The sequence below is a fragment of the Sminthopsis crassicaudata genome, chromosome 2, assembly GCF_048593235.1.
Source record: "Sminthopsis crassicaudata isolate SCR6 chromosome 2, ASM4859323v1, whole genome shotgun sequence".
Taxonomy (NCBI): Eukaryota; Metazoa; Chordata; class Mammalia; order Dasyuromorphia; family Dasyuridae; genus Sminthopsis; species Sminthopsis crassicaudata.
This window is the reverse complement of record NC_133618.1, coordinates 471,347,691-471,361,077: the sequence shown is the minus strand read 5'-3', so window position 1 is coordinate 471,361,077 and position 13,387 is coordinate 471,347,691. Positions and strand designations below refer to the sequence as shown.

General features: G+C 35.2%; 1 protein-coding gene across 1 annotated transcript in view; it reads left to right on the top strand.

Annotated features, from left to right (window-relative positions):
- LOC141552915 (uncharacterized) overlaps window positions 1-13,387 on the top strand; it is a 64,145-nt gene that overhangs the window by 13,989 nt on the left and 36,769 nt on the right. Inside the window, exon 5 of the mRNA XM_074284830.1 lies at window positions 4,871-6,201. Coding sequence (XP_074140931.1) covers window positions 4,871-6,201 — 1,331 coding nt within the window. The remainder of the gene's footprint in view (window positions 1-4,870; window positions 6,202-13,387) is intronic.

The window sequence follows — 13,387 nt, the reverse complement described above, 5'->3', positions numbered from 1 at the left end:
TTCTTGAACATTTCCAGTGAGAACAAGATAGCTTGTTTCATTTTGGGACAACTCTAATTTTTAGAAAGATCTTCCTTATATTTAGTGAATTTCCTTCAACTCCCTTATCCCCTGTAATTTCTACTCCTTGATCCTAGTTCTGGCCATTGTGGTAAAGTAGAATAATCCTACTCATTGATCTGCATGTCAGCCTTTCAAATATTTGAAGTCAATTTCCATATGTGTCCTAAAATTTTCCATATGTGTCCCCAATTTTGGAAGAAGAGTTCTTTTTAAAAAGCTAAACTCTCCCTCATACTATGGATTTTGTCCCTTATAGAATCTTCTAGAACCTAGATCCTTTACTTATTTTTCTAATGTGATTAGTCTTTTCCTATTCATAGCTCCCTATTTTTTCCTTCTTCATATTTGTTACCCATATCTGCTGCCTCAATTTCTATTCTGATGAGGAGGAGGAGGATCATAATTTGCAAGTATAACACTTCCTAACACTTACAGAACACTTAATACCTATAATCTGGTATCTTTTCTTCCTCCATTGCTATCCTCATTTCTATTGACCTCCCCATACTCACATCTCACACTTTCCTAATGACCTTTTCTTCATCTGCATCTTCTTCACTTTCATTGAATTTTGTAGAGGGTGGAACTTTGGATTTATGTATACTCAAGATTCTAAACATGTCCTTGCTATAGATTTCCAATCATTAGGAGTTAAAATTTCAAAAACCAAATTCTGACCTCCACAGTATTTTATAGTGATGACACATTTGATATTGATTCTTGAATTTCCTCCAGTGGCTTATATGATACACTACTATGTTGCTCTTTTTCACGGGCTTTTTTCTTCCTCCTTTCTCCCTTTTATAATATATTATAGGGCTTGGTATCCTCAGTTCTCTATTCTTCCTTTTCTGTAGCAGGCTCCTTAGAGAACTTAATCATGATGGTTATTTCACTATTTATTTTATGCTTATGAATCTCAAATCTATATTTCCAACCCAGATGTTTCACATTCATATTAGTCACATTTTTACCTACCTCCATTATAATCTATTTGGATATCCCCCTGTTTATTTCAAACTCAACTTATTTCAAACAGAATTTATAATATTTTGTTCCAAATACTTTAACAGATCCTGAATTTTTTTTCCACTAGTCCTACAATTACTCTCCTAATCTGGAAATTGTAGCACCATATTAAATAATCTATTTCCTTCATGCTCAATCTATCACCAAGTCTTGTTCTTTTAAAATCTCTTGGGTCTCAGTTTTTACCATCCATCATTCCAGGCCAGGTCTACATTGCTTTACAACTGGATTTGTGGTGTGGTGGAAAAAGCACTGAATCTGAAGTTGAAAGATCCTAAGAGATCACTTCTCTTCCCATGGCTAATATTAATTATACCTGCTCATTTTTAATGGTCGGTTCTTTCTCTCCACCAATTTATCTTGTATGTGGATTATCAAAATTAATCTATATTGAAGATGCTTACTGTTTGACTTTATAAAGAAAAGACATTTCTGATAAGTGGCATGGTAGAATGGATAGGATACTGAATTTAGAGAGACCTAGATTCAAATCCCATTTTGAAACTGTGTAATCTGGGCAAGTCCTTTAACTTCTCTGTGCCCCAGTGTCCTCAATTGTAAAATTGGGTAGTTGTACTCAATAACTCATAAGGCCCATTTTAGCTTAAAATCTATGATTCTGTGAACTTCTAGAAAAGGGCAGGGAAAAGCGAAGGGAAACTACTTTGTCTCTGTGTTCTAAAGAAATCAGAAATATTGGACAAAAATCTTTCCTAAGATTCTCTGAGGTTCTGTGATTTTTTAATATTTAAGGAAAACAGATCTTCAAATGGACAAATTGCAAATAAGAGTCATTACCCTATGAGGATGCTGCTCAAAGTTTTATGTCTCTTACTTGCTTCCTAAATAATATCTAAATCTTACCTTCTCTATTTCTCAATCAATAAACTCTGCTTCATATTTTTAATAGGTGATGCTTTTTTCTCAAACTGTGGCTTGAATATCCTCCTAAATCCTAAGCACAAAGTTTTTAATGTCTCCTGAAGTTCTCCTCCAGAAAACCTTCCTTGATTACTGCATGTTATGTTGATCTTTCTTTTCTATGAAATACTAAAACACGTGTAATCAATGCCATACAGACCTTCTGTTTATAGGTCTTTTATTTTCAATTTTTCATGTGTTAGTCTTTTTTATCTAGCTACTAAAGTCTTTGGAGGTAATGCCTTTTCTCTCACTCCTTTCCTTGTATCTCCAGTACTGCTTAAATAGTAAATACTCAGTAAATAATTTACACAGTAAATTCTGTGGACCTATGTGATGGGATTCCAACATTGTTGCGTACTGGAGAGGAGTCCTGTGACCTCTGATACAAGTGGACCTGAAATAATTGAAAAAGGGTCACATAATATTTATTATAAGAAATATGGCCGTCGCTGCCCTCAGGATTCAAAAGGTCATTCCCACTCTGCCTTTTACTATGTTTTGGGCTTCATACTTAAGGTAGCTTTTAGTACTGTAGTCCAGTGAATAACGTTTTTCTAGGAAAATACAGATACAAGGAAAGATTCTCAAGTCACCATGAAGAAACCTCATCCAGCTTTTTTTGCTTACCTTCTTTCCAAAATAATAACTACAGTTTAAAAAAAGACCAATTTGGGAATATCAGACCAGAAGACTAGTTTTTTCCTTCTTGTGTATGCTTCCTTCTAACATTTTAAGAGAGAAATGGACTCATGATAGGCAGCTTAGTATGGTAGCTAACATGTTAGACTTGGAGTCAGGAGTGCCAGGGGTTGAAACTCACTCTTGTTGCTCAATAACTGTGTGACCAAGAATAGGTACTTTATTTTTATGAGCCTGAGTTTCCTCATGTGAAAAATGAGGATAACATTATCTACAATAGTTACCTCACAGGATTGTTAAGAGGCTGTGACAAGATAGTATGTAAAGTACATGGCAGATTTTAAAGTGCTTTATAAATGTCAGTTATGATGATGATAATGATGATGATGTGAGTGCTGTTGGCAGCTTCTGCTGCCTTCCTATTCCCACAATTCCAGTGCTCTGCTTCCCTGATTGTGATAAGGCCATAAGAGAAGGATTTTTCCATTTGTTTATTCACACAAAAGCATTTGTTGATTATGGAGTAAGATACAAAAGAAATAAGTGATGTATTTACCTACACACACAAGATCTTAGAATTCTTTGTTGAAAAGACAAAGTAAAATCTCACATGAAATATTATATATCTGAACATAAAACATATGGGTAACCATGGAAGATAATATGGATAAAATAGATAATAGCATAGACATACTTAGGAATAAAATACAGGAAATATTGATTGTGGCCCTACTGAGTGCAAAGCCCTGTATTATAATATCTAAGCCCTGTATAGGGGATATAAAAAGAATAAATATGCTATAAAGTGCATAGTTAATACTGGGGATAAGACTTTAAAAAAAAAAAGAAACACCTAAGTATAAATTCCATGAAAGGAGAACAGCCGTCAGTATGGCTAAATGGCTTTGGAGACTTTTTAAAAGTGGAACATATCCTGAAGCATGTTTAGAATTTTATCCCAAAAGGGCTTTTGAGGTATATTAAACATGATCAAGGCTTGAAATTTTGAATTAGTATAGCATATGTAAGAAACTGGAGTTTGGGTGGACTAAAATGAAGGGGACTTAGGGAAAAGTAAAGTATAAGTTTGAATACCTTGCCAAATGGTAATGGTAGTTGATCACATGGATAAAGACCATAGACTTCATCCTATAGGGAGAGGGGCAAGCCATTTCAACAAAAGACTAACATTGTTCTTTTAGGAGTGTGGTAGCAACTTTTGAGTGGTAGATAGCTTGATGCTCTTGTGAAGGAAATTGATAATAGCTATTAGAGTACTGATGGTCAGATAGGTCCCAGGATTAGGAGATATTTGGGCAGGAGATCAGAACTAGGAAAACCTCTTTCCTGAACTAGAGCATTCCAAAGATCTGAAAAGCAGAAAGTAAAAGTTGTGACTAGAACGTTTTATATCAGTAATCAAGCAAAATAAATTTTGATCATCAAACAAAATTAGAATTTGCAATCTAGGAAATAAAGGAGATTAAGACAACGAATAAACTCCAGGATTAGAATATAGAAATAATCCTAATTCTGAGGTAATTAATGATGGTTTTTCTTCTTGCTCTTTTTTTACTTCATGTTGAATATGGATTTTTGCAAGTGGGTTCAAGAAGTGATTATATCTAGATGTTAATAGGATATTGCAGAATTTCTCTGATCATGATATCCAAGAATGTAGAAGACCTGGACTTCAGGAATATTTTTAAAGACATGAAATTATTGTTAGTGAAACATTTCTTTGGTAGTAGTATACCAGATGATTAAAAAAGTAAAAGAAGATTATGAGAAGATAGATTAGTTAATAGTTCTGGTACTATTACAGTAATTCAGGCATGGGATAATAAGCATCAATGCTCTATTATCACACTACCTTATAGTCCTAATTTGCTCCTACATTTCCGTCACTTAGCCTTTTTCCTTGGTTACACTTCTTGCTATGTTTGTTAAATTGTATTTGTTCTCTGTGTTGAATTCTCATACTAGAATAGTTCTCCTAATGATCTGTGTTCCTTCCCCACTGTATATTCTTTCTGTAATTATTTGTTTTCCTTTCTCATTTACTCTTTCTACTTTCCATTCTTCCCAGATTGGAAGGTCATATTTCAGAATTTTCAAAGCCATACATGCCTTTAGTTCCTCAGTTCCATGCATAGCATACTATAGCAATTTTCTTACTCTCAGCATAAGAGATATTCATGTTTATTTCTTACAGATTGGGAAACTAGACCTGAAACCAAGGAATCTACTCCAAAAGAGAATATTGCTGAAGAAGAATTGCAGGAGGTGATAATGAAAAGATTCCCAAGGGATGATCTTTGGTGTTCCACATTTGAAGAAACCTTGGAATATGATGAACAGTTAGGGAGGCAGCAAAGAATCAAAGAGAGAATGTTAAAACAAATGTCAGTCACCCACAAGAAAAATTTTAGTGTTAAGAAACATTCTGAATATAATGAACTTGGAATAAGCCTTAGTCTAAGATCAATACTTGTTACTCAACAGAGAAGTTCTGTAGAAACAAGATGTAATAAATGTGCTACATGTGGAAAGGTCTTCAAACATAATTTAGATCTAGTTAAGCATCAGCAAATCTGTGTAGGGAAGAAACCCTATGAATGTGATGACTGTGGAAAAACCTTCAGTCAGATTTCATACCTTACCCAACATAGGAGAATTCATACTGGAGAGAAACCCTATGAATGTAGTGAATGTGAGAAAGCCTTCAGCCAAATTTCATATCTTACCCAACATCGGAGAATCCATACAGGAGAAAAACCCTATGAGTGTAGTGAATGTGGGAAAACTTTCAGCCAGCGTACACACCTTACTTGGCATCAGAGAATTCATACTGGTGAGAAACCCTATAAATGTAATGAATGTGGGAAGGCTTTCAGCATCACCTCATCACTTAATAAACATTGGAGAATTCATACTGGAGAAAAACCCTATGAATGTATTGAATGTGGAAAAGCCTTTAGTCGAAGTACAGCCCTTACCCAACATCAGAGAATTCATACTGGAGAAAAACCTTGTCATTGTGATGAATGTGGAAAAGCCTTTAGCAGAAGAACAGCCCTTACTCAACATCAGAGAGTTCATTCAGGAGAGAAACCCTATCATTGTAACGAATGTGGAAAAGCCTTCAGACAGCACAGAGCCCTTACTCAGCATCAGAGAATTCATACAGGAGAGAAACCTTATCAATGTAGTGAATGTGGGAAAGCCTTCAGCAACAGGTCATCCCTTATTCAGCATCAGAGAATTCACAGTGGAGAGAAACCCTATGAATGTAATGAATGTGGAAAAGCTTTTAGTTGGAGGACACACCTTACTCAGCATCTAAGAATTCATACAGGAGAGAAACCCTATCAGTGTAATGAATGTGGGAAAGCCTTCAGTGACAGGTCATCTCTTACACAACACCAGAGAATTCATACAGGAGAGAAACCCTATCAATGTAATGAATGTGGGAGAGCCTTCAGCCGCAACTCATCTCTTACTAAACATCAGAGAATTCATGTTGGAGAAGAACCCTATGAGTTAAATTAATTTAGGGAGTTATTAAGCTGAAATAGACATGTTATTAATTATTTCATAGTGGAAAGGAGCCCTATGACAAGGAAGCGCTTTTTTATACAAACTCAGACCACAGTGGAGATCAATGCAAAGTCTCTAAAGAATAACACTGGAAATGAAGTAAATTTATAGAAATTTCTTTCAGACTCATAAATGTCCTTGAATTATACAGTCATATAATTTGAGTTGAAAGGGACATCAGGGATAATTTAATACAACTTATTCCCAAGCACAAATTTCTCTAAAACATCTGTACCAAGTGATCACTCACTTGATTCCCAGTGTGGAAGAAATTCACTACTCCAACCTCCCAAGGCAGTCCATTCTACTTTTGAACAGCTTCAGTTGCTAAGAACTTTTCCTTTAAATCAAACTGAAATCTATTTTTTAACCATATTTCTCTTTTATATGCTGTCTTCTGCCATTAGAATGTAAGCTCCTTGAGGATAGAGATTGTCTTTTTTTTTTTTTTGCTTGTATTTTTACTCCCAGTCCTTAGCACAGTGCCTTGCACAAAGTAAGCACTTAATAAATACTTAATCCATCTTCTCTGTCACTTCATTTATTATTCTTAATTTTGTCTTCTAACTGAAGACAACTGTCATGTCTTTTCTAATCTTCTCCTGGCTAAACATTTACAATTTCTTTAACTGATTCTTTTATGAAAAGCTTTCTATTCCCTTCATCATTCTAATGATTCACCTCTGGTTGAATTCTGTCTTGCAAATATCCTTACTAAAATCCTAGAAGGGAACACCATCTTCCAATGTAGTCTAAGCAGACCAAGCATAAGTTTATGTGCAACAGTTTGTCACTATGAGTTTGTAGTGTTATTTTCTCATTTATTTCTTTCTCTCCTACTATATTTACTGGTTTCCTCTCACATTCCTGTCACATTTGAAGTCTAAATATAAAGTGTGCTGGTTTCAGTTTTCAAATGAAATTTAGTTATGTTCCAGGTTTTCTAAATATGTATTATGTATGGACACACATATATGTACATATGCATATACATATTTTAATAAATGTATACATATATATGTGTTTACATATGTAAGATTTTTTAAATAAAGAAAATAATGTAAAAATCTTTTAGAGCAATTGGACTAAACCAATGCAAATAGCACATTACATTGTTCGAGTTGAAGTTTAAATAATGAAAATTGGATCTAATTTTCTAATTGAAATGGTATAAGATCACACATTCCTTATCAGGAGACTGATATCTGATTTGCCTTTATTTTTTTTAATTAACATTTTTTATTTACAAAACATATACATGGGTAACTTTTCAACATTGAGCCTTGCAAAGCCTTCTGTTCCAAATTATCCCCTCTTCCTCCCCTCCTCTAGATGGCAAATAGTCCAATACATGTTAAATATGTTAAAATATACTTTAAATCCAATATATATATATATATATATATATATATATATATATATATATATACATATTTATACAATTATCTTTCTGCACAAGAAAAATTGGATCAAGAAGGAAGGAAAAAAACTGGGAAAGAAAACAAAATGCAAGCAAACAACAACAGGGGTGAGAATGCTATGTTGTGGGCCATACTCAGTTCCCACAGTTCTCTCTCTGGGTGTAGATGGCTCTCTTCATCACTGAACAATTGGAATTGTTTTGAATCATCTTATTGTTAAAGAGAACTATGTCCATCAGAATTGATCATTATATAATCTTATTGTTGCCATGTATAATGATCTCCTGATTCTGTTCATTTCCCTCAGTATCAATTCATGTAGGTCTCTCCAGACCTTTCTGAAGTCATCCTGTTGATCACTTTTTACAGAACAATAATATTCTATAACATTCATATACCGTAACTTATTCAGCCATTCTCCAGTTGATGGGCATCCACTCAGTTTCCAGTTTCTTGACACTACAAAAAAGAGCTGCCACTAACATGTTTGCACATGTGGGTCCCTTTCCCTCCTTTAAGATCTCTTTGGGATATAAGCCCAGTACAGTAGTAACACTGCTAGATCAAAGGGTATGCACAGTTTGATAACTTTTTGAGCATAGTTCCAAATTGCTCTCCAGAATGGTTGTAACTATTCACAACTCCACCAACAATGTATCAGTATCCCAGTTTTCTCACATTCCCTCCAACATTCGTTATTATCTTTTCCTGTCATCTTAGCCATTAATTTGCCTTTATATAAGAAAGATAATACATAACACTATATTTAATTTCCACTTTGAAGTTTTTTATAATTCATGTAAATCAGCCAGTTAAAGAAATAATAATAGGTCACATAAATTGCCTTTAAAGCCAAACAGAATTTTGTCTTTTATCCCAGAGGCAACTTCTTGAGCAGAGGAGTGACAATAACCTGTACTTTAGAAATATCAATTTAAAAGATAGTGGAGGTAAATTGTAGAGGGTGCACATTGGAGATTGGGCCAATAGTAAGTTACTAAAATAATCTAAGTGAAGGTGATTGATGAAGGCTTAAATTGGAGGGGTTTTGTGAATGGAGAAGAGGGAACCGATTTAAGACATTGTAGAATTGACAAAACATGGCAATTGACTTGATGTAAGGAATGAGCTTGAGAACAGAGTTAAGGATGATGGGTGCTCTCAATAGTATGAGGGAAGTTAGTGAAAAGGGAGGATTTGAGGAAAAAAAGATAAATGAGTTTTTATTTCTGATATGTTGAAATTGAGAAGTCCTTAGGGTGTCCATTTAGAAATGTCTGTTAAGGAGTTAGTGATGCAGGGCTGAGTTTCAGAGGAGAATAGAGTAAGATAAGTAGATCTGGGACTCATCTGTATGAAGCCAAATCCACAAACATTTATTTTATTAAGTGCCCTACTCTGTGGCAATCTGTAGTAAACACTAAGGCCATAAATACAAGCAAAGATCGTCTCTGACCTCATGGAGCTCACAGTCTAATGAGAGAGGCAACATGCAAGCAACATTGTAGAAACCAAAATTTTTACAGAATAAATTGGAGTTAATTTCAAGAGTGTAATTGGGAAAATTTTCTTTCAGAGAATAGACTTTTAGCTGAGACTTGAAGGAAGCAAGGAGGTAGAGAAAGAGAGAAAGGGAATTCCCAGACCTAGACAAGACCCAAATAAAATACCCAGTGTCAGGAGATGAAGTGTCTTCTGCCTGGAGTAGCCAGGAGGCTAGTGTCACTGGGTAGTAGAAGTGAAGGAGAATAAAGTGTGAGGAGACGAAGGTAGGAGGAGGCCGGGGCATGAAGATTTAAAAGCCTAATAGAGGGACTTTATATTTCATGTTGGAAGTAAGGGGTAGTGGGGCAGAGGGGATGACAGGCCTTTGCTTTGAGATCCCTTTGATAGCAGAATGGAGGGTGGGCTAAAATAGGGGTGAGCCTTGAGTCCAGAAGTCTAGCCAGAAGGCTATTGAAATAGTTTAGGATAGGATTTTCGGGGCCTGCAATAAAAGAGTAGAAGTGATAGAAAAAAGGAAGTGTATTCAAGAGATGCTGCAAAGTTGGATGAACAGGGCTTGTTAAGAAATAATTAAATGGAGATAAGCAGTAAGAGAAAGTGAGAAATAAAGAATGAAACCTAGATTACCATCCTGGTTATCTATAGGGCAGTTAAGAATAAGGTAAAGAGTTTGAGGTAAAAAATAATAAATTCACATTGAAACATGCTGAATTTAAGATGTCTATTTCTCAAGTCTGCAGTTATTATATCACTGATCAAATTTAGCCAACATCCAGTTTGTCTGTAACTGGAGGAGGGATGGTAATGAAAGATAGTGTGGTTTATTTATTTATTTTCTGCTGAGGCAATTGGGATTAAGTGACTTGCCCAGGGTCACACAGCTAGGAAGTGCTAAGTATCTGAGTTCAAATTTGAACTCAGGTCTTCCTGACTTCAGGGCTGGTACTCTATCCACTACGCCCCCTAGCTGCCAAGAATGGTTTATTCTTGAAAATTTTGTTATCATTGATCTTCCCCTAAGGTTCTGTTGTTCATTCAGGGTTGGGATATCCAACAAGTAGAGTTTATTTATTCTTCCCTGTCACACTGCTATGTTTGGTAGGGAGGTGGCTCAAAGGTTATGTGAATAAATTGTGTTAAGGACCTAATATTGCTTCCCCTCTTCATATCCTTTACTGATCCATCCCATAGGTGCAAGACATTTCAGAAATGCTAAACAAAGGTCCTGAATGAATGTTTACTCATTACTATGCCTGGCTGGATAGCATGCTTTAGTTCCTGAATGCTGGTTGAAAATAGTTGAGTTAAGTCAACAACTTCATGATAATTTGTTCTTCTTTTTGCCAAGTTTATATTTCCTGACTTTAAAATCCCTTATTTAAAGACTACTCCAGTCTTTCTGGAAGCCTTTGATTCTGAGGTAGTTTCTTGGATCCCATCCAGGACCAGAAGAACAATCCTAATAAATTTGCAAAGTTACCTATGGGGTAAATGAGACTCCATTCCCACTCTTCATGTTCTCCCTTCTTTGTCCCCTTCTTCATTTACAATGCTCAAAGATACCAGAATTAGAACTGGGAGTAGAGTGATATGCCTTACCTTCTCATTAATCACTGCCTTTGAACCCTAGGAAGTAAGGAAAACAGACATACAACTAAGATAGAATAAGAATGTGAGTAATAAGGAAGCTAGGAGGCCACATAAACTATCTGTCTTGCAGTTGCCCTCAAAATTCATGCCTCTGAACTAAAATGAAACTTCAGGGCCCTGCACTGCCCAAACAACTGATGGAGAACCAATTCAAAATGCATACTTGAAGAACCATAGCACCTCCATATCTAAACCTACCAAGACTTCTGGTGGTAAAGAATAATTAAAAACTTAAAATAAACCTCATTAAGATATGTAAATTCAATGTGTCTGTCCTTTTTTTTCTCTTTGGTAAAATGGCTATTTACTACATAAGTCATTAAAAAAAAAAAAAAGATCATTCTCTGCTGAATAACAAAGGAAAATTGATAGGATTACTTGAACAATTCTTTTCACCTATCCTTTATGTACCCAAAATAGAACTAATTTATATTGGTGCAGTGGATAGAGTGTCAGGAAGACCTGACTTCCAATCCAGTTCCAGAAATTTAACTATGTTCATGGGTGTCTGTTAACTTCTGTTTGTCAGTTTCCTCATATGTAAAATGAGAATAATAATACCTATCTCCTAGGATTGTTGTGAGGATCAAATGAAATAATAATTGCCAAGTACTTAGTCCAGTGTTTGGCAGATAGTATACTTCATAAAAAATACTTACTTTTATTATTATAATATGTGTAGCAATTATAAGCACTGATTGTAAGGATTATAGTTTAAGCTAAATACCCTGAGCAGGTTATGCTCAAAATCATTTCCATGTTTTCTATAGCAATTGCTGTTTGTCATATGAGTTTATGATTATGACACTGCTGTTTTCTAAGGATGGTGTAGTACAGTAGAAGGAGCACTAGGTTTATAGTCAGAGGATCAATCCTAGCCCAAATGCTTATTATCTGTATGAGATTGAGGTGTCATTTAACTTTTATGGCCCTTAGTTTCCTCATCTGTAAAATGGAGGGGGTTGAATCAGATATCTAAGACCCATTCAAGATCTAAATCCATGATCTTATGACAAAGGGAAGAAAGAACTTTCCTAAGCCATAGCAGTTTGTGTAATTTTGTCTCTCAGACTTGGCCCCATACTTTTCATCAGATCAGGTATGAATAGTATTTATCATCATCATCATTATTATCATTTATTATTATTATTATTATTTTGCTAAGACAATTGAGTAATTTGCCCAGGATCACACAGCTAGGAAGTGTTAAGTGTCTGAGGCTGGATTTGAACTCAGGTCCTCCTGACTTCAGGGTGGTGCTCTCTACTGCATCACCTAGCTGCCCTTCACAATAATATTTATCAATAGGAAATTAGGATGTTTCATGTGATTGAAAAATGAATTTGATGGCAGAGTGCTTTACTTGTTGTGGATTCTTTAAGAGTTTTGCAGATTAGGTGGTATTTATTATTACAAAATTGGGAGAGATTTCATGCAATTGGGTAGTAACCTTGATGGAAGAGTGCCTAGACCTGTTGTGAGGACTTCAAAAAGAGTTTTGCAGATTTCTTCCCAGATAACTTCCTGTTAGGGATACAAAGTGTCACCTTCCATATAATGACTTCAGCAAAGTCCTAAAGATCATCTCAGACAAAAGCATGATTAAAAAAATCCAATAAAATTATACTGACTTCTTCCACCCTAAAAATTCACAAAAAGTCACCCAGAAATCCATAGGGAAAGGGAACTTCTCCACCACAGCAATGCCAACATGATCTGAAAGAGACATATTTCTCAAGGATTTTTTCCTCCTTCCTTGCTCTCTCTGGACGCAGAACCTTGTAGATTATAGATTATTATGTGCTTAGATAGAGAAAAGGAATAGAAAGAGAATAGAATAGAAAAAGAAAAAATGTCCAAGGTGCTTATTAAATCCCAGATTAGAAGCTCCAGGGGCAACAACAGACATGGATCCAGTGACCAACCTGGTATCTCAGACTAGTACTATTTTGACCTACATGACTCAGGTCCAGAAGCTCTGCAATGTCTAAAACAATTTTGAGATATTAGAAAGGGCTGTTGAGATTCAGCGCTGTGAATCTCAGAGATCCAGAGGGAACTAATCCTAAAGATTGAAGTCAGCACAGATGTAGACTGAGACAAAGCAGGGTTGACCACCTCATCCAAAAGTGCAGCAGGGATTTGGATATGGCACAAAGCCACAATCCAGCAATTAAAGCTGGAAAGATGACAACTTACCAAAAATCATTGCAAATCTAGCCATTCCTAAAAAAGGAGAGAGCAATTCTGCAATTGTAAAAAGATAATAAAAAGTAAATCTAGACTTTCCAATACTACATTAATATCCAGAAGGAATAAAAAAAAGAATGAAATAAAATCTCAAGAATTGGGAGCAAAATAACCTAGAAGACAAAGTAGTAAACCATATACAAGAAATTGACTCCATGAAAATTAGATCAAATAGAAAACAAATGAGGCAACAAAAAATAGTCAGACAAAATCAAACTATATTTAAGAAATTGCAAGATAACTGATGTTAAAAAACAATTGTCCTAAGAAATATCAAAGAGAAGCAATTTAAGAATCATAGAATT